Source organism: Theobroma cacao, chromosome 3, assembly GCF_053813885.1.
Source record: "Theobroma cacao isolate CCN51 chromosome 3, ASM5381388v1, whole genome shotgun sequence".
Classification (NCBI taxonomy): domain Eukaryota; kingdom Viridiplantae; phylum Streptophyta; class Magnoliopsida; order Malvales; family Malvaceae; genus Theobroma; species Theobroma cacao.
The window spans coordinates 130,092-151,163 of NC_142641.1; the positions used below are offsets into that span (position 1 = coordinate 130,092).

General features: G+C 32.8%; 1 protein-coding gene across 2 annotated transcripts; it reads left to right on the plus strand.

The window, feature by feature from the left end:
- Window positions 1-1,535: 1,535 nt before the first annotated feature.
- LOC18603798 (serine/threonine-protein phosphatase 4 regulatory subunit-like protein) lies at window positions 1,536-19,662 on the plus strand. Of its 2 annotated transcripts, none has more exons than XM_018118014.2 (8): window positions 1,536-1,705; window positions 1,979-2,058; window positions 2,140-2,226; window positions 7,208-7,256; window positions 7,371-7,467; window positions 14,975-15,027; window positions 17,819-17,881; window positions 19,049-19,662. In XM_018118014.2, exons 2-8 carry the CDS (start codon window positions 1,991-1,993, stop codon window positions 19,313-19,315), a joined length of 684 nt encoding a protein of 227 aa, XP_017973503.1. In that variant the 5' UTR covers window positions 1,536-1,705; window positions 1,979-1,990; the 3' UTR covers window positions 19,316-19,662. The 2 variants fall into 2 exon arrangements, with proteins under 2 accessions (XP_017973503.1, XP_007036046.2); XM_007035984.3 differs by having other exon boundaries at window positions 1,537-1,705; window positions 1,982-2,058.
- The last annotated feature ends 1,410 nt before the right edge of the window (window positions 19,663-21,072 follow it).

Sequence of the window (21,072 nt, forward strand, 5' to 3'; positions counted from 1 at the left end):
AAATTTAAGATGTATAACAGGTACGTGACCAATGATATTTTATGCCACATCAATAACAATATGTTTTCTATATTCCTTTTATTCTTTTCATTATTTATCCACTTTTGGTGGGTTACAAGTATTTATCCACTTTTTGATGGGTTATCCACTTCTAATGAGTTAGTAGTTTAAGGTATCCATCTACTTTTAGTGCATTGAAAATATTCATCTATTTATGGTAAGTTATAAGTATACATCCATTTTTGGTGGGTAATCCACATATAAAGGGTTATCCACTTCTAGTGGATTATTCATTTTTTTAATGAGTTAAGGCATCCATCCACTTTTGATGGTAAAATTATCTATCCACTTTTAGTGGTAAAATTATTCTTAAATTTAGATGACAAAATTATTCATCCACTTCTTGTGGTAAAATTATAATTAAAATAGTAATAATGTAAATTATTATGGCCATCATAATTAAATGATGTTGTGTTAATAGATGGATTCATGATTATAACCATAATTATTAAATAATATCGCATTCACTTCAGGGAATAGACGAATTTATAATTTTTTATTAGTAGCTCGTTTGTCGCATTTACTTCAGGAAATGAACATTCATAATTTTTATTAGTAGCTTGTTTGTCACATTTACTTTAGGGAACGGACAATTATGGTTTTTCATTAATAGTTATATAACAGCAAATTCACTTTTCAATCAAGAGACAAAATATATACTAAATATAGTAAAATTTATATTAAAGTTGATTTTTAGGAAATGAAAATACTAAAAAGATATCAAGTTACTTACCTAATTTTTTAAAATCAGAAATCAAAACCCCCAATCATTGAAATCCTTTTGAAGCTTGAAGATGATGAAAACATAATAATTCTCAAACTTGAGAGATCAGAAATCAAAACCTAATTATTGAAATCCTTTTAAAGCTTGAAGATGATGAAAACATAATAATTCTCAAACTTGAGAGATTAGAGAATCGTGCTGATAACGTGATATGAAATAAATCTAAATGAACAACTATAAGAGAAATATAAGAGAAAATATTTAAAGAGAAAGAAAGTATTTAGAAGGAATAAGAAGATTTTGTTTAAGTATATATTTACAAATGAAGTGAAAGAGTCTATTTATAAGCTAATAACCTTTTATCTAGATTAAATTTATAAGATGAAGATAACACTTAAGGATTAGATAGATTAAATCTTAATCTAATATAATTTACATCAAATCTAAATATAGATAACATAAATGGATATTCATATAAATATTCATAACATTATAAAATAAATAAAAAAATATAATTAAAATAAAAGTAAATAAATAATATAAAAATAAAAAAGTTGAATTAAATTAGTCAAAATTTTTTTTTGGTCATTAAAAAAGCTTTGTTAATGAGTTTAGAAATTAAAACCTACAGAACACATCAAGGCCTAGTATAAAACCTTAAAAAAAAATTATAAAATAAATAAAAAAGAAAATATAAGTAAAATAAAAGTAAATAAATAAAATAAAAATAAAATGATGTCCACTCAATAAACTCTAATTTGGTCTACACAAACTGAAACCGTTTCAGGAAACGCTAAATCCTGTTAGATCAGGAAGGATTTCCCTAATGCAACTCCTTTGCGGCTTGGTCTCACTTTGACCCCTACATTCGTCTGCATTTAATTCGAGGCTTAATCCGTATTGTTCTCATTTCTTCCCAAGGTACATCCACTTTCAATTTTTTTTTTTTTAGTTTTTCTCGTGGATATTTCCATGTCCTCTGCTATCTTGAGTGATCCTTTTTGTAGTTGAGAAAAAATTTAGACTAGAGAAGGGGCATTGAGGGGCATAAATGGGTGGAACCTAGATAAGGAGGGGGAGGCGAGTCATAGAGTTGGGTTTTGGAGTTTTCTTTTGCTTCATCCTTGATCAACGACATTAAATAGAATAGTGTTGAAATGCCTTTTGGAATTTCTGAGTTTGGATTTGGTTTAGCAGTTAGCAGGAATGGAGGAGTCGGCGCTCAAAGAAAATTCTTCCGTTGCTACTGACGAAGAGCATGACTTAAATCATGGGTGAAATTTAAGCTATTTTGTTGATTGTTTTTGTGAAATTCCTCCACTAGTAGGACTGATCATATTTTCTTGTGATTTTAGAAGCATGGACTCCAACCTTGAGATTGCTCAAGAAGAAGAACAAGTTAGGGGCATATTGCAAGTTGTTTCATCTACTGGAAATTTTTGGTATTAGATTTGTTCTTTTTCTTTTGGTATGAATTTGTTGTTAACTCTGTTTATTTATATTTACATATGAATTTGGTATTACCAACTAGGTCCTCAAGGTTAATGGCAATTCTCTGATATATGGGTAACTAAGAAAAGCAGAGAAAACTAGTTAAATCTCCAAGTTATTTTATCCCTCCCAATTAGTATCAGAACAATGCTGCACATTACCTAAGCTTCTATTAAAAACTTTTTGCTTTTGCCATTATTTTAAGGGATGGAAAGATATAGAAACTTTTAGTTTTGTGTTCAACATTCTCCACAAAGATTGCCAACATACATAAGCTTCACATTACCATCTGTAACATAGACTTGGAAGTACATGAAGTTGAACCACTGCACTACAAAAAGCATATCAACATGTAGAGCATCAGGTGTCTCTGAACAAGGAATGAAGTGAGCCAGCATAGATTAAGTCTACCACCACTAAGAATCTTCATCCCTTAAAGTCTTACTTAATCTAACATTAAAATCAATACTTAGATCCTTCCAGGTTTATGTGGTATCGGTAATGACATATATAGACCAACAAGAATCCTACCAACATCCCTCTTCTATTTAGGTGAATAAAACCTAGGGTAAACTCCACATAGACCTCTTGTGGTATGATATTTTCTCACATAACACCCAAAGGTTCTTTTTTCCCAAATAAAACCTTGTGTTTTACTATTGTTGCTATAGGGGGTAACAGTGTTAAATTTTCACTAAAAAGATAAAGATCCTTAATTTTCACGAGAAAGACGATAAGACCCTTATATCTAAAGGCCTTATTTTTTACATTTGAGCCCTAAATTCCCAAATTCTTCTTCAAAGAGAGCAGCCATATCTTTTCAAGTGGTTTCTCAATAACATATAAAGTAGTATGTATTTATGTATCTTTGCACAATTAGATGCCATTTGATTGAGCAAAAAGTGGCAGTTTGAAGGAGCCTTTTTTAAAATATCACTAACATCTTTATAGTTTAGTAATATATTTTTATTTCTAAACTCACAGTTTAAATTCAGATTTAAAATCTTCTTTCAATTTGATGACCATTTGGTGTAAGTTTCACAAAAACAATATGCTACTTTGGTAATTTTAACAGACACGTTTTTGCATTATGTTATTTTATTAAAGATAATTGAGGCTATGCTAATGCATCACACTGGTATTTTGACAAATAGTGTGAGCTTATTATGTTACTGGTACTATGTTATTATATGAAAGATAATTGAGGCTATCCTATTAAAGAACCAACTAAATGATGTCAGAAATTAACAAAAAACTGAAGTTTATTGTCGAAAAAGAGTAAGTTTGCAGCATACAGTCCATGTCAGAGAAAAATTTTCGAGGTCTATTTGACTTTTGCCATTAGGAAGCTTGCTTTTCTAGTAACCCGACAGCTGCCAGGAAGATTTTATTGTCCTAAATCAAAAAGTAGCCTTTTTTAAAATTAATAGGGATTCAAGCTTTTTTACATAAATGAAAAAGAAAAAAGGGATTCAGATTTGCTCTAAGATGAGTAAAATTTTTTTGTAGGCTGAAGTGATGTGAAGAAAATGAGGTTTGCAGCTTTCTGCAATTTTCATGGATTTTCCTTCATGTCAAATGTATTTTTTTGCAAATGTTTTCTATGTTCTTGTGCTTAGAGTGTTAACAGAGTGTTTTTTATTTTGAATTAATAGGTTGGACGTTGTTGCATATTGACATTATAGACCATATTTTGTTTTAATGTCTACTTCATAAATCATAAAATATTAAAATTGGGAATTTGGGGCTCAAATGTAAAATATAAGGCTTTTAAATATAAGGGTCTTATGCTGATACCCCTTGTGGGAACAGTAGTGAAATACAAGGATTTGTTTGGGGTAAAAAGAACCTATGGGTGTTATGTAAGAAAATGTCATATCACAAGGGTTCTAGGGTTTGAATCTCTGCATTAGAATTCCTTTTGCTAAGTTGAATATATTTGCTCTGCTTCATCTACCTTCTTACTTAAACAAGCAATAGGATGGTCTTCTTGTCTAGAAACACAACCAATTCTGATTTGTGATTATGGCTACAAGCAATTGGTGTTTTGGTATCCTTATCTTGATTTCTTCAAAAGCTTTAGATGCTGCCTCTGTCCATTAAAGTGCCCTTTCTTCATGCTTTTAGTGATAGGTGCAATTTTTTGAACTGAAATTTCTAATGAAACATCTATAGAATGTTGTCAATCCATGAAAACTTGGTAATTCATGCAAGGTAGTAGGGGTTTGCCACTCTGTTCACAGAGGTCGTCCTTGATTTTTAAATCAGTCTTTCAGTCATCTCCAAGCATGATGCGTACTTGATGGCAACTGCTGTTCAAATCTCTCTTGCAAAAGATGATGGAACTAGCCATAAAAGGTTAACATGTCCTCAAGACAGGGAATAGGAAATCTGTACTTGATAGCAGTCTTGTTAATAGCTTGGTTTTCCACACAGATGACTAGCATCATCTTCCTTTGGTGCAAGTGAAGCTAGAACAACATGTGGACTCAAAACTTGTACAAGTAAACCTTGGAAAACCGCCTATCTACTTGCCTCTTTAAGTTTTATGTTGCTAGGATTCATGCGATGGACAGGAAGATTAGATAATTGTGACCATGATTCGAGATCAATGATTTGTTAAATATTGTGCAAAAGTAGCTCATTTGGTAACTCCTTTGGCGCAACATCAGAAAAGTCAAATAGAAATTTAATTAAGTTAGGAGGCATCTTGGAGGTTGAACCAGCAACTGTATTTACAGCTCCCGTGATATGTGCATCATCTTATTTTCAGTAACAATAACTGGTTTGGGTTTCTATTTTTCTTCATATTTCTTGAAAAAAAGTGAAGTCATTGGCCTCATGTTGTTGCCAATGTAAAAGTGTGTATTTTATCTCCACTTACTATTTACACCTTCATCATAAAAGCTAAGGTTGACCAAGAAGGATATGTGCCCCTTGCAGATGAATGATATCACATAGTATAGAATCGTTGTAAGCACCAAAACTTAAAAACAAGACATTCTTGGTTTACTGGAAGTGTCGGTTATCCATGCCACCTTTTGTGGTTGAGGTTGAGGTTAAATTGGAAGCTTGAGGCCATCTACTATGGATGCTGAAACAACATTCATGCAACTTCCACCTAAATCATAAGTCTTTTAGCTTGATAACCACGATAAATCAAAGTTTTGAATATTGAAGTCCCAGCTGTCTCGTTTTTCAATTTTAGGAGATGCAAGAGAGCATTGAACAATGAACAAAGGAGAAGTTTCCACAACCAAATGAATATTTTTTGTCATCATGTTTTTTGTTTCTTTGTCCTTGTGATCTATTCCCACAAGCGAGTTACTTTTTCTCACACATTGGTCTCCCATGTGTCCAATTTCTTCACACTTGAAGCAAGGGAACCTTCAAGAAAGAAGAAGCTTCTCGTTAGATCAATTAAAGGACTGAAAAGAGGCTGACTTTGTGCTGTGATTTGCACTAGTAAGCCTTTTGTTGATATGTCCGTGGCTTGAAGCAGGACTTTCTTAGTTTTTGTGTAGCTTAAGTATTTCTCCACACTGAGTGCTGCTTGGAATGCATCGTACTTATTGTAGATGGGGCTGTCTAAGCAGCTCTCTTGATTTCAGCTCTTATGCCAACTTTAAATAAGGCTGTTGCTACTTTAGCATGTTACACAAACCCACTTCTAATCATTAGCTCATCAAATCTTTGCCTATACTAAGCTGCTGACCTGCTGGGCACTTCAAAGTAAGGGCTTCTCATGCATTTTTTAAAGATAAGGTGACAAAATTTTCTCTTAATCTCACTTTCATCTCAGTCCATACACCAAGTTTTTTGTGGTTATCTAGCCTTGTTATTTTCAATGTACACCATGCCAGCATATTTTTGCCAACCTGGCAAGTTTCCTCGTGGAAAATCTTAAGCTATGAGCAAGCAATAAAAATAGTCTTCATTAGAATCAAGTCAATCGGAAAATACTGTAAAATCATCCTTCAAAATCTAGAATTTGTATCCTGATTTTCTTAGTTATATCTCCAACCACTCAATGATTTTGAGTTGCTTTATTGTTTTGCCTTAGTTATATCTCCATCTTGGACAGCACTTTGGCTTCTGGTTAACCTGCATCACCTCTCAATTGTTACATTTTTTTTTCCATGATCCTGATTGAAAGCTTCAACATTCTGTGTTTTGACCATTTTTTGACCACAAGTAAAGCAACAACGTTAGGATCTTCTTTTTACTATTTAAGTGGCATCACATGCCAACTATATGATACATGCAGTATTGCCCTAGGCATTGCTGCCCCTATACTGCTGTTGCTTCTCGAATTGCTATTGTCGCCACAATTCTATACTGTCACCACCGCTCCAGCAACGGCCATAAGGTTTTTTGTTGCTACTTTTGCTGGCTGCAATATCTACATGATAATTACTGCTGTCTCAAATTCACTTACATTTCCTGATTACACATTGATGTCCCTAGCATATTGTAAAAATGAAGTTGTTTTAGCTATGCAATGTCTTGTGCTATATGGTAAGATGCTTAAATATGCTGCAAGGGGGTTCTGAAAATGAAATAAAAATATATCTAGCATGAAGTTAATTTCTAATGCAATCAGATTTTCTTGATGTAAACTTATGTGATGTTTGACATTGGTAGTTGGTGTCTTAAAATTTTGCCAACATCTAAATTTAATTTTACTTCAAATCATTTAGTTTTGGCAGATTTTTGATAACATGACGTGATTGTCTGTCAGTTAACGTGTCCAAAATGCTGTCCATGTAAAATTGATGCTTCCCATAGTTTTATGCATTGTGCATTTTGAAAGGCTTTCTTTTTTGTTTGTAGGTGTTATGGGAATATAAAAAAGAATAAATGCAAATTTTAATGTATGAAAAGATATATTTACTGCTTAATTCTTTTTTTTTTTGGTGTATTTAACTACAGGCATAATTGGGATAAACTGAAGAGCATGCTCTCCTTTCAGCTGAAGCTGGTATGTTTTCTTGGTCTCTAATCTCTTTGATAGTTAGATATAATTGTTTAGATTTTTCTGTAGTATTTCTTACCTAGATATGATCCCTATTTCTTTCTGTAATTTATCACAAAGGTTTTATCAGAGTATCCTGAGGCAAAAATGACAACTGATCAACAAAATGCTTCATTGGGCGAAACTTACTCAGATCTGGTGAAGCGACTAGATGAAGGTACTTTCCGGATCATGTTTTTCTTATCCATCCCAAATATGAGTAAAATTGGTATTTTAAAGCCTCCACATGATCTTAGGAGGAAAAATAAACTTATGAAAGTTGATTAAGAGGGTTGTGTGAGCAAAGTAGTAGGACATGAATCTATGCTCAAGTCTGGCTATTGCTCCTTTACTTGAGCTTGGATGCAGACAAGAAATCAGCAATAATCCTTTTGCCTTTTTTTGTAGAGGACATTCTTAGATTGTACGAGTGTGGTTGTCATGTGATTTATGAATCATGAATGCCTTTGAAAACAAAAAAACTTGAACTTTTGTTCTAAAGGACTAAGGCCACCTCCCTGCCATTGAGACAATGCCTCATTAGCCATAACTATTTCGGTTTGTTTGAGATTTGCTAATGCAACATTCAGTGGTTGGGTCTCCTTAAGCTTTGTGATTATTAGCTAACTTGGCAATGGCATGTGATTCAAGACATGGTTTAGTGTTCAAGGCTTAGCATTTCAGAATACTATTTTATATTTTTCTTTTCCTTTTTCTTTTTGATTTGCGGAAGCTTTCTTTTGTTCTTTTTCATTTTTACTTGCAATAGGAATGGAAGAGTGATGCTATGTAATTTCAATATATGATACGAACGCTGTGGTTGAGTCAATTTCTGTAGGAGAACTTTTCACATATTTTTCTGCAAAATTACACAAACCGTCCTTAGAGTTTAACCCTCATAATTAAAATATCCTCTATAATTCTGATTTTAACAATAAAATGATCTTTTCAAAATTTTAGAATGAATTCCTTTTGGTTGTCTTTAGTTGCTTAAGATGTTAAATCTTACCTTGTCGGCTGCCACATCCAACAGGCATGTTAATAGTAGTAGTTACATGTCAATCCATGTGGCAGCTTCTTATGCAATTATAATAGTAGTAATTGCACCTGAGCATTTGGCTCATTAGTTGTTGCATGACCCCTTTGCCTAAAGAGCTAAGTTTGAATCTCCCTTCCCCCAATTAAAAAAAATTAAACAAAATAAATGAAGAAAAAATAAGTGAAATCAAATTTAACAAAAGAAAGAAAATATCAACCTAGATTTAAAGTTTCTGGAAAACCAAACAGAAGCTTCCTTCCTAAAACGAACACAAGTCAAAACCTTTGCATCCCTTTTTCTTTAATTTAAACAGAAATATCTCATTTCTGAAAACCGAACAATAAGACACCCTAATCAAAATGCTAAATACTGGCACAAAAAATTAAAAAATATCTTTACGGAAATCCTCCATTAAAGTTACCAAATCAACCAAATACGTGATGATGCTCCAATTGTACACAATGATTGTAACAATAGCATTTGGCTTGATAGGGTTAATTATTGTTAAGTAATGATTTTGAAAATTGAGCAGTTGCTTTATGTTTGGCACAATGCTATTATGTTTTGGAATTAGCAATATGATCCATGAGAGTGAGTGCATTGAGGGTTTGGAAGAGGGATTGAATCTTGTGAGATGCGGTGTGACAAGTAGACGGGTCATACGATAGGGAGAGTGAATAGATTCAGTAATTTGGGGTTCTTGGGAGAGGAAATTGAAGGATTTGGTTCACTTCTTCTGAGTAGGATTTCAATATATTCTAAAATTGTCACTTAAACAATTTAATCTAATGCAAATGACTTGGTTATATCAACTGCAATAGCTTGGTAATATCATTCATTAGTTCATTATTTCTTTTTTCTTAAAAAAAATGGAGTTTAGTCATTAGGTTTGATAGTTAAGGTGTGTTTAGTGGGTAACAAAATTAAAATAAAAGAGAAAAGAATTTGAAGTTATGAGAGAGGTTTTAAAGTTAGATTGGGTTAAGGATACATTTGTGATGTAGCCGGGAGGTTTAGGGCAATTAGAATTCAACAACTAGGGCTAGAACAGGGTTGATTGTGTTGGATCAATAGAAAGATAATTGGGTTTTAAAGAAACCTTTTGAATAAAAATTCAAAATAAACAAAAATTAATGATAATAATCCTCTATCTAGGATCACCTATTTATACTAAGATAAACTCTAATCAAATAGTAATCTTAATCCTAATTCAAGACTTAAAGTACTAAAATTCTAATAAATATTGGAAAAAGAATCTCAAACTAAATAAAATAAAAAAAATAAAATCCTAAGGTACCGAAAATACTAAATAAAATAAAATTCTTGATGCACCTGCATCAATCTCCTCGGGTCAGAAAAGACTCATCTCCGACGAGTAGGCCTTAACATACTTCTCATAGATGCCTGGATTCACTTGTTTCAATTCTTCTTCATTACTACCTTCAGCTTCACAATTTTCAGCAGATAAATACCTAGCGATTTTGCTGATTTTGCTGATTTTGCTACTTCCGGGGCTTGAAGTTGCCAATTGCTTAGCCTCTTATTTAAAAGGATATAAAGTATATGTCTTGTTGTTCTTGTAGAAGGAATAGGTATTTGGCTTCGTCTTATGATCCATATCACGATCATACAACCAAGGTCTGCCAACAAGAATATGACCAACATCCATTGGCACAACATCACATAAAGCCTCATCATCCAAGTTATCTCCCATAGTGAATTTCAACAAACATTGAGTAGTTACTAGTACCTCATGTCCTTTCTTCAGCCACCCAATCTTGTAAGAATGAGGATGTTTGCTTGTAGGAAGCTTCAATTTGTTGACGGCCTCTTTTGAAATAATATTTTCCATGCTTCCTCCATCAATCATAAGATCACACACTTTACCTTCACAAACAACTTGTGTGCAAAAAATACTTCTCCTTTTTCAATCTTTTTCCTCATTGATTGTTGTAGTCATCACTCTTCGTACCACAAAGGACTTACCTTGTGTAGGATACACATCAATTTCCTCTATTTCTTCATCATATTTATCATAAATGGGCTCTAATTCCTCCCTAAATTCTGTTAAGTTCACCTTTCTTTGGAGGCAAGCAAAAGAAGTGTGTCCCTTCTCCCCACAAGTAAAACATCGAATATGGGAATTACTGCCTCCTTTATTTGTAGAAGAATCAGGACTGTTTTGTCCACCATAAGGCAGTATACTTTTGCTTTTAGTGTTCCTTTCAACATTGGTTGCACTTCCATTAGTTTTATTGGCTGTGGCAGCCTCTCGATAATTTTGTTGGGATGTTTGGTAACTTGTCTTGCTTCAGAACCGTTTTTCCAATCGGTGCCATATAAGGGCTTTCTAGCACCATAGCGTGAAACTCATTTTTCTACTTTGAAAACATATTGACGAGCATCTTCAATATTGTACAAACAAACTACTTCCATCTCGTCTCTAGCAAAATGATTCAAACCAGCAAGATAACGAGAAGTAATTTTTTCGTTACTCTTAGTTAACCCAACCCGAATTGATAGGTTATTGAACTCCGATGTATACTCCTCAATGGTCATGTTATTTTGTTTCAAACAATGAAACTTTTCATATAATTCCATAGTATAATCAGCAGGTAAAAATTGTTTTTGTAATTTACTTTTCATATGCTTCCAAGTGCTGATTTTAAGCTTCTCTTGTCGTGCACGTTGCTCTTCAACTCTCTTTCACCATTGAAGTGCAGTACCTTTCAATTTTAGCTTTACAAGTAACACTTTTTGATTTTCAGCCATGGGTTTCCATTCAAAGTAATTTTTCAAACTGGCTTCCCAATCCAAATATTCTTTTGCATGAACTTTCCCATGAAAATCAGTTACTTTAATCTTGATTCCTCCACCATTTAAATCAAGAGCATGTAATAACTGGCCCTCCAATCCTACTCTCGTTGCTTGATTTGCGTGTCCATCTTCGGGAAAGGGGTTCTCAATCTCAAATTCATCATCATTCTCAAGATCTTGAATCTCAAGGGGGTTGTGGTCACCTTCTAGATTCTCCATTCAAGTTCTCACTGGTTCCTGATGCTGCAAGGCTTGCATAGCCCGAGTCAAGTCATCAATCATTCTTCACATCTCAGCCAACTCAGCTTGTTAGGGCTGATTGCTTCTACCTCAACCTTTGCCTTGGCCAACCATAGTCTCCTAGCTTCTAGCTAAAAATCCTTGTAGAATATAGTAGGATCACTTGCTCTGATACCACTTGATGTAGTCGGGAGTTTTAGGGCAATTAAAATTCAACAATTAGGGCTAGAACAAGGTTGATTGTGTTGGAATAAGAGAAAGATATTTGGGTTTTATAAAAACCTCTTGAATAAAAATTCAAAATAAACAAAATTAATGATAATAATCCTCTATCTAGGATCACCTATTTAAGCTAGCTAAGATAAATCTTAATCAAATAGTAATCCTAATCCTAAGTAAAGACTTAAACAACTAAAATTTTAATAAAGATTGAAAAAAAGAATCTCAAATAAAATAAATAAAATAAAATCCTAAGGTAATGAAAATACTAAATAAAATAAAATTCTTGATGCGCCTGCATCATTTGCTACCCAAATTATGGTCGAATTTTCAATTTTATATACTGAACTTTGCATCCATTTATCAGTTTGCTATGAGACTAACGTTATTAGTCAAATGGGTGATATACCCCAAAATAATTTATAAGAACACGAGACGTGTTTAAAAAATGTCAAATCATTTTTTGTTTTTGTTTTTCAAAGTATTTTTTAATTTTTTTTCTAAATTAAAAAATAAAAACAAGCCAGAGAAAGGAAAATTCATTAAAAAGAAAAAAAGGGAAGAGAGAAAATGAGGGAGAGAGAGAGGAAAGAGAGGGAAATAGAAGAAAGGAAAATAGAGAGCAGAGGAAGGGGGGAAGTTTGGCCAGCCTTAGGCTGATCAGTGTTGATTTGCCTCAAGCCATGCAGATCACACTAGTAGGGCCAAGCCATAATGGTGCCTGCCGGCCCTCACCCTTCCTTCTTTCTCTCCCCTTCCTCTCCCTTTCTCTCTTTCCTCTCTCCGCCATTTTTGCTCTCCTTTTTTTTTGAATTTTTTCTGGTTTTTGTTTTAATTTTTAGTTTTCCTTTTTGCAGAAAATTTTCAATTCAGAACTTTTTTTAAAAAAAAATCATAACAAAAAAAAATGATGTTGCAGTTTTAGACACATGACATTTTTGTTGGCTTTTTTGGCCACGTTGCCAATTTGTCTGATGAAAGGAATCAAAGTTTGAGTTCGTAATTGCACATTTTAAACTTTAGGTATCAAATGGAACATTTGACTATAACGCGTATACCAAATGTGTTATTAACCCATTTGGATTTCTTGATCTTTTGGTGCTACTATTGATTTTATGATATAAATTTGATAGTAGACTACTTATAAAGTTATTTACTTGGTGAGGACAGAAGGAAAGAGATAGCTCAAAGGGTGAGAAAGAGGAAGAAGGGAAATGTAAAGAAGTTGGGCTGGCTTTTCAATTCTTTTCAGTTGTCATAAGAATTGTTTGTAATTCATATAGGTATTAGTTTCCCTCACATTTGTCATGTTTAGTTCAATATATATCAGCCCTTGACTAGTAGTTCTGAAAGATGGAGCAAGTATTCTGAAGGTTAAAGAACACTAGCCAGGCCATTCTAGTTAAATGATAGGATACGTTTCTTGCTATCGACCTCAACTTTTGAAAAAGATTTTTGGAAGATTCAAAATAACTCTCTGACACTAGATATTGTTGCAGTGGCTGAAAAAATAGATCATCGTATGAAAACTCTTATTACAAAAAGTGAAGGACTATCAAAAGTAAAGTTGAAGCATTTTTATCATATATTTGGAGCACTCATCAACCATGACTCCCCTCTCTAGCTTAATAAAGTTTTCTAGAGATTTTGCACAATGAAGATGATTGTAAATAAGACCATAGGTGCAAGATTCTATGGGAAGTGCAATGATCTACAATTGGAAGCTGAAATATTACTCTAAAGGACACTAATGCTGCAACGGTTGTAGGATGCCACTTTTCAATTAGGAAAGTATCCACATGAGCACTTTATAGCACCTCTTCTCTTCCTTCAAGCTCTAGCGGTCATGCCGCATTGCATTCTAGACATGAAACTCTCTCTCTCTCTCTCTCTCTCTCACACACACACACACATTGACTAAATAAGTTGTGATCGAATTTTTTTCATTCCCATTTTGAGCCAAAGGTCTTATTTGATGGTAGTTGGGAAACCCAATTCTTGCTCTTTTTGTCTCTCTAGCACAAAGGCTTACACACATTTTAACTTTGTTGTTTTAGTTTTTCAGCAACGGCTACTATTTGGCAAGAGCTGAAAAGCCAAACATTCATCAAGAGTGATGGTGTAATGATAGAAATTTAGTGTTTGAGTGAAGAAGTTGACTTCGAATGTCTATTGTTATTTTAGATACATAACTCATACTTGCACCCATAATTAAGGATAAGGTAATCTTGCCTCTTGTTGGTCTTCCAAGTTACTTTAGAATAATAGGTTGAAAAAGGTTCATGTCCAAAGGTGCTTTCCTTGTTGGAAAATTGTAGAGTTGCGGTGTACTTTTGTAATTGTTGCCATTTTAGAACCTTTTTTATTAATTTTATATTACTGTTGTTCATAAAATCTTACAACCATAGTTTAGCTGCTGCAATAGGCTATGAATTTTCTTCAACTCTATTTGTGCTGGAGGGGAGGATCATGCTAGAAGTGCCTAAGAAAGCCCATTACTGTGTCCTTATTCTTGCCAATGGCCGCTTTCTACTTCTCCTTTGTTAATTTTAGTTTACTGCTATACAACTCTAGAATTTCCCAGGCATTTGCTATGGGTGAATTGCATGTTTTTTGTTGCTGCATGTGAATTTGTTGACAATGTTGAAGTTGATTTTTGAAGGAGCTGCTACAGCAACAGATGATATTCATAGGGATATGTGATACTTTTAAATGTTTTTCTCATTTAATTCTTCAGCAGGCAAATAGCAAGAGCTCTTCTTGTAAAAGAATGTTATATTTTCTCTGTATTTGATGGCTACTATAGAAGGGATTACCTAATGTTATAAAGGATGGAAGTTTAATGATCTTTATGTGGTGATTACACTAGAGTCCAAATTCGTGATTATAGGTGATTAAATGGAGAATAATTTGCTCTTTCTCACTACCTCTTTGAAAATAGGAAAGCAAGATGTTGTTTCTGTTAGAACCTATAAACAACCTTTTTTGCCTTTGGGCTTTTTTAACTTTTTATCATTTATTAGATCATCATGTGTTAACTGCTAGGACTTTTCAATAGTTCTCCTTTCCTGCCAATAATGCTGCATTCCTACCTCCCCCACAAGTAAGGGATAAAAGAAATCTGCTACTCAAGAAGAATAATGATAATAGCAAACATGCAAATTTGTATTTATAGGTGGCACAAGGAGAAACCATGATGGAAAGCCAAGATGAGTCTTGTGTTTTGCTTTTTTGATGATTTTTTTGTATTCATTGTAGTGTTTAAAGTCTACTTTGATAATGTGAAGCAATTATTGAAATTCTTGTTTGTGATTTTTAGGATTTGTAGTCTCATCTTGTTCTGGTATTCAAATATCTTTTCTGTTTGCAGAGCTTCATAGTTTTAATGAGGGCCCGCCGTTTACCCTTCAAAGAATCTGTGAGGTGATTACTTTGTTTTGTATTATATACCATAAATTTTACTAAAATTCCATGATGTTGCTTGTATTCTCTTCATCGACCTCTTTCATTTTACTTTACTGTAAGTGTAGTTATTCCTAGATTCTTTGGTTTATTTGCATTTAAGACAAATCAATTTTTTGGTATGCCTATAGTGTAAAACTACCAACTAGATCCGATTAGCAATAAGTGGAGATATGAGGGAGGCTTAGCTTTGGAATCCCCCTGTGAAACGCAGGTATAAAGCCATAATGATTCCCAAACCAAATCCTTTTTAACCTTGCTGCTCCTTATATGTAGGTTGAATAGAATCAACTCCCTGAGGGCAACAATTTAAAAACAGGACAACATACCAGTTGAAAGTCTAGCACTGTGATAAAGCATTTAGTGACAGGATTGTGTTTTGTATTTTATCTTTCAACATGAGTAGAGAAAGCCCATTGACCATATATATTTGTCTTCGAAGACCAATTACACAAGTTTAGGAGTGAGTTATGTACATGAATTGCACGAACATATGCCTTGAGTACCTTCTTCAATTAGTCTAGATTAATTTTAGCTTTATCTTTCTTAGCTTGAATCAAGCTGATCTATCTTGATTTAGCTTTAATTGTGTTGATTGAATCTTGCCAATTGAATCGAAACTTGAGTTATCTATGATAGATATATATGTGTATATATATATGTAAAGGATGGATGTGTACAGAACTTTTGCTTAACAAAAAAGGACATCTTTATTCCTCTTATTTCTAAATTGTCATTTATATAATTTTCAATTATTATAACAGTAAATCTAAACAACTAAATCACCTTTTTGGTCACCTAACTGTGAAACATAACATTTTAGTCATCAATGTTCACAAGTGTTGTTGTGGTTATTTAGCCGTTAAAAGGTAATAAATCTGCTATTTGACATTCCACATCACCATAACTTGCCAGGTGGCATATTCACGTCGAAGGTGACCAAAACTTTATCTGTCATAGTTGGTTAACCAAAACAAAAAATCACAAAAAATTAAGTGATCAAAAAGGTAATTTACTCTAAATTCTCTCATAGTTTAGTTCTTTTTTGCTTTTAATTTTCTCTAATAACTTGTAGATTAGAATGTTTATTGAATAAATGCTGTTAAAAAGAACAATAAATTTCCTGCTGTTTCAATACTTTCATTTATTAAGTACTCTTTATCAGTCCACTGAAATACTTGGTAAAGAAAAGTGAGAAAAAGAGAGGAGAAAAAGAAAACAAAAGAATAGAAGAAAACAAAAATAAAAGTGGAGACAAAAAAATTAATTTTATGGTAAAGAAATTAATTTAAATTCAATAAAATTTGATAATAATAATAATAATAATAATAATAATAGACATACACAAATAGGGGAAAATGAGATATATTATGTATTGCTCACTTAATTTTTCGAGATTTATAATTTTGATCACTTAACTTTTCGACATTTTCTATTTGCATCACCCAACTATGAAAGATAATGCTTCGGTTACTTTCAATGTGAATGTGCCATAAGACAAGTGTAGTGATGTGGAATGCCAACTAGTAGGTCTGTTTAACAGTTGAGTGACCAAAACAATAACATTTATAAACATCAATGACCAAATGTTCTCTTTCAAAGTTAGGTGACCAAAATAAAAAATCTTGAAAAGTTAAGTGATCGAAAAGGTAATTTACTCATTATAAATTATTAATAATAAGATTGATTTGGTGTATAGATAAGATTACTAATTTAATTGAATCACTTTCATTAGAAAATGATTTACTTGGCTCAGAATTCTTTGTTCATTATATTTCTAAATTGTAGCCATATTAAACATTTATATTTATATATTATTTAAAAATAAATTAAGATATAGATATTCACATGCAATGTACACGATAACAAAAACTAATTTTCAATTAAAGTCCATTTAAAACTTAGAAAAGCTTGCCTTGAATATAAGGTAACAGCAAAGATTCAAGCAAATTAATTCAGGATATAACACTGCTTAACAAAGAAAAGTGAATTTTTGAAACCTTCAAATGTGCAACAGGATGTAAGGTACTGAATAGTAGACACTATTCGAGGGTTCTCATCATTCAACCATTTTATAAATAGTAGGGTCGCATGTTGGCTTTAACAAGTTCCAGGTTGAAGGATGTTAGATTAAAACCCTCTTTTTTTTGGCCATATTCTTTAAACCATTTTCCTTGTGATAGTAGCTATGCATTTATTTTCATCTGTAAAGATTGTTATTGTTGTTCCATTTTTTTAATTATTTTTAAAATTTTTTGAAGTATTTAAATCAAGCTTTCAAATTAGCCACTTGAGGCTTGTAATTTTAAAGTTCTAAATTAAGCCTTAAATAATCATACAATTATGCAGAAGCCTGTTCCTATTTCATTTCTTATCTGTCTGTTTTAGGGTAGTGATTAGGAGAACCTTATACAGTGATTTTTATAGTTTGAAACTATATCTTCAAGCCCGAATTTGATTTTTATAGTTTGAAACTATATCTTCAAGCCCGAATTATGTTAGATTGGTCATATAAAGTTTATTTGGTTTCTTATACTTCTGCATTTCATTTCCCCCATTTCTTTCCAATTACAATTAAAGTACATTTATCTTCTTGTGCATGATTCCGTATACATTTGGGTTTGAATTTTGTCCATGTACTTTCAAAAAATGTTCGGGTCTCTAGTTATACTTTGATTTGTTAATAAATGCTATGCTCTTGACTACTACCAAAATTTACCTTTTCTTTTGGCACGAATGCTATGCTCAACAGATCCTGCTGACTGCAAGAAGCATCTATCCAAATCTTTCAAAGCTTGCCCTAGCACTAGAAAAGGTATGGTAATAAAAACTTCCAATAATTTTGTTTCCTTGCTTTATCTATAAGTCTCTCTGTTACTCTATCTCTCTACCTCAATTCTTCTATGGGTTTTAGAATTAGTTGCAGGAGCTACTTCCATCTTGAATTAACTCTTTTTATCTTTTAGAAACTTTAGCTACCATGTGTTGAATATTTAATTGAGTCAATCTGCATTGGACATGATTGACTTCTTATATATATTTCTTTTCCAAATGTTTCTGAAATATGGTTGGCCTTATAATTGTCCTTTCAATGGGAATAAGTTCTCTTTTTCATACACTTCAGCTTCAATCACGATCATTGAAAGCTTTGGAGACCTTCTGAATTGTATTAATTCCACTTCCAGCGATTCATGAACCTTTTATGAGTGATGATTGTGTTGATGTATCTTTAATTAGTTTGGTCATGCCTATCAATTCCTTAAAATTGTCCAATGGATGGAAATATGCTAGTTGAGAGATTAAGTTATCTAAGACGTTATTTTATGTTTTATGGATTTGATTGTAATCTACATATATTTAGGCTATTTTAGTTTATTTAGATTATTCTACATTAATTAGTAAAGTATTTTACTTTTTCTTAATTATTAGTGTTTTAGGGTTGTATTTCGTATTTTGCATTTTATTATAGTTTTGGTTTAGTTATAAACACCAATGTTATTTTAATTTCAAGTAGGTTTTGGATGAATATTTGAGATTTTCTCCATAGATTGATTCTTTTCAGATTTTCTCCCCTCAGTCTTCTATTTCTTTACCTATTTCCACTGTTTCTCCCTAATGGCTTCTGTCTATCTCTGATTTTCCTTCTGAATTTCTATTATCTATCTCTTTTCCTTTTTCCAAATCTAAGTCCAAATCAATTTGTGATACTGTTTCCCTTGATAAGTTATCAATGTTATATGCACAATAGATGCTTTCCAAATAGATTTTAATAGAACAAAAGGTATGGAAGAAATTGGAAAACCAAGGATATTAGTAATCTAATGTGGGCTGTGATTAAAGATTTAATGAAGTGCAAATTTACTGTTAACCAGCTAGTCAATGATTTGAATTTGATTTTATCATTCCATTTGTCCATATTCTTTCTTTCTATTTCTTTTATGCCTCGTGTTAAGTCATGATTCATTTTTTCCATACTTTGTAGAATTTGCTGGTAACCTCTACATTGACAGTCTGCACCAATCCCTATCCACAAATGATGCCAAATCCCGAACCAGAGAAGGCAAGTGAGGAAGCTCAACCACAGTCTAATCCAATCCAAAATGGGGTTGAACCTGTGGTGGGAGACAGGGATGAGATAATGACAGAGGTGGAGGAGGCTGATATTGAGGATATGACTATTGACATGGATGCCTTCCAAGAAATGGTTGGATCATCAGAAGCAAATTCCACTGTAGCTGGGAATTCTTAGGTTGAAAGCCTTTTCGACCCCATAAACAACTTAATTTTTGAAGTTTTTGGGTCCACATGCTGCTCATGTAGAGGTGCAGATTTCTTGAATGGTGCGACTATTCTGTTACTATTTGGAAGAAATTTTCAGGAAGACAGCAGAAATGGTCACAGCTTATGGTCCCTAAGGTGTCTCCCTAGATGCTGTACTTGTAAGATTGCCCACATGTAACAAGGACCATTTAGCAATTTATGAAAAATTATAAAAGCTTATGATCATGGTGAGACAACTGAAGTGGTAATGAATGATGTGAATGGAGCTGAATGTTCAATTGAAGCTATTGTTGTTTAAATAACGGTTTTGCATTTTGATTGTCGTGTTAATATTTAATTAATTAGTGGTTCTTGTCTCATTACTTTCTATAAATGGTGAGCCTTGCGTGGATTGTATTGGTCCAAAAGCAAGGAGGTTGAATTTTACAATTAAGATGAGGTGCGTTTTCAGTTATTACAATTTTGTAATTTGATTCAAAGAATATTATTATTATTATTTCATACAAGTAGATTTAAAGTACTTGATTTCATTGTTCATTACTTGATTTGAGTCAGTCAGGTTGAAATCTCAAATCAACAACCTTTGTTTCAGGGTGATATAACGCAAATGAACAACAGGAGAAGCATCTCCACATTTGCATTTCTATGAAAAACTACAGCCAATATATATAAGAGGCCATTCATAGAGATGAAAGCAAAGTGATTTACCAGTTTAGATAAAAGGTTTTCCAAATAGCATTGATTGTTTACGTGCATACATACGGTCTAGAAGAAGAATATGTTAAATGCAATTGAAAATCAACAATGGTATATCCCTGAGAAAATCCACATAAGTGATCATGAATAGAGAACACGTAGCAAATTAGGCAAGATGAAGAGTAAAGAAAACAGCATGAAAGGTGAAACATAACAGAGTTAAATACATGAAGCATACGCAATAAATAAATTTCAAAGCAGTCCACTCAAATGAGGCCATAGAGTAGAAAATTGTAAGGTAAATTACTGATTCTGCATATAGACAAGTGTCGTAACGTGTGGGTTCGAGAACCCGATCACTAGAAATGATTAACTTAAGGAGTTACCACCAATTTTTTTTTTTACTTAAGTGTGATTGGTCACCTATTAAATTTGTTCTATTCAACGGAGTTCTAAATTGACTTTAGGTCCGTCTAAAGAATAACAAACTAGTCTATGTATTTTTTTTTAGAGTTAGGTTCGGGAGTGTGATTACGCACAAGGAAGGATTAGCACTCCTATGATGCCCATTTCACGAACGGTACCATTTAATCATATATTATCCTAACTCATTAATTTTATTCTTATTTTTCCTTAATTATTATTTATTTAATTCATCTTTTATTCTATTAACAAGTTAAAATATTTTATTTGGTTTTACAAGTTTGACGTACACATGATGCAATTATGAAATGCATGGCAAAAAATCCGGCTAATGCCAAACAAAACCTTTATTAAGAATATTTATTGAATCCGCCCATCATACTGGTGGGATCTGAGAATATCCTCTCACCTAAGGAATTACCAGAGAAACTCGCCTTCTCAAGTTTAACTAGTAAATCCCATCATCGGGGTAGTCGTTTGCAAGTAAAAATAATATTTTTTCATGAATGTAAACCTACTACGAGTAGAAACATTTTATTAAAGATATTCTCCTAACCATCCTATCATATTGGTGGGACTCGGAAGTATCTTTTCACCTAGAGAATT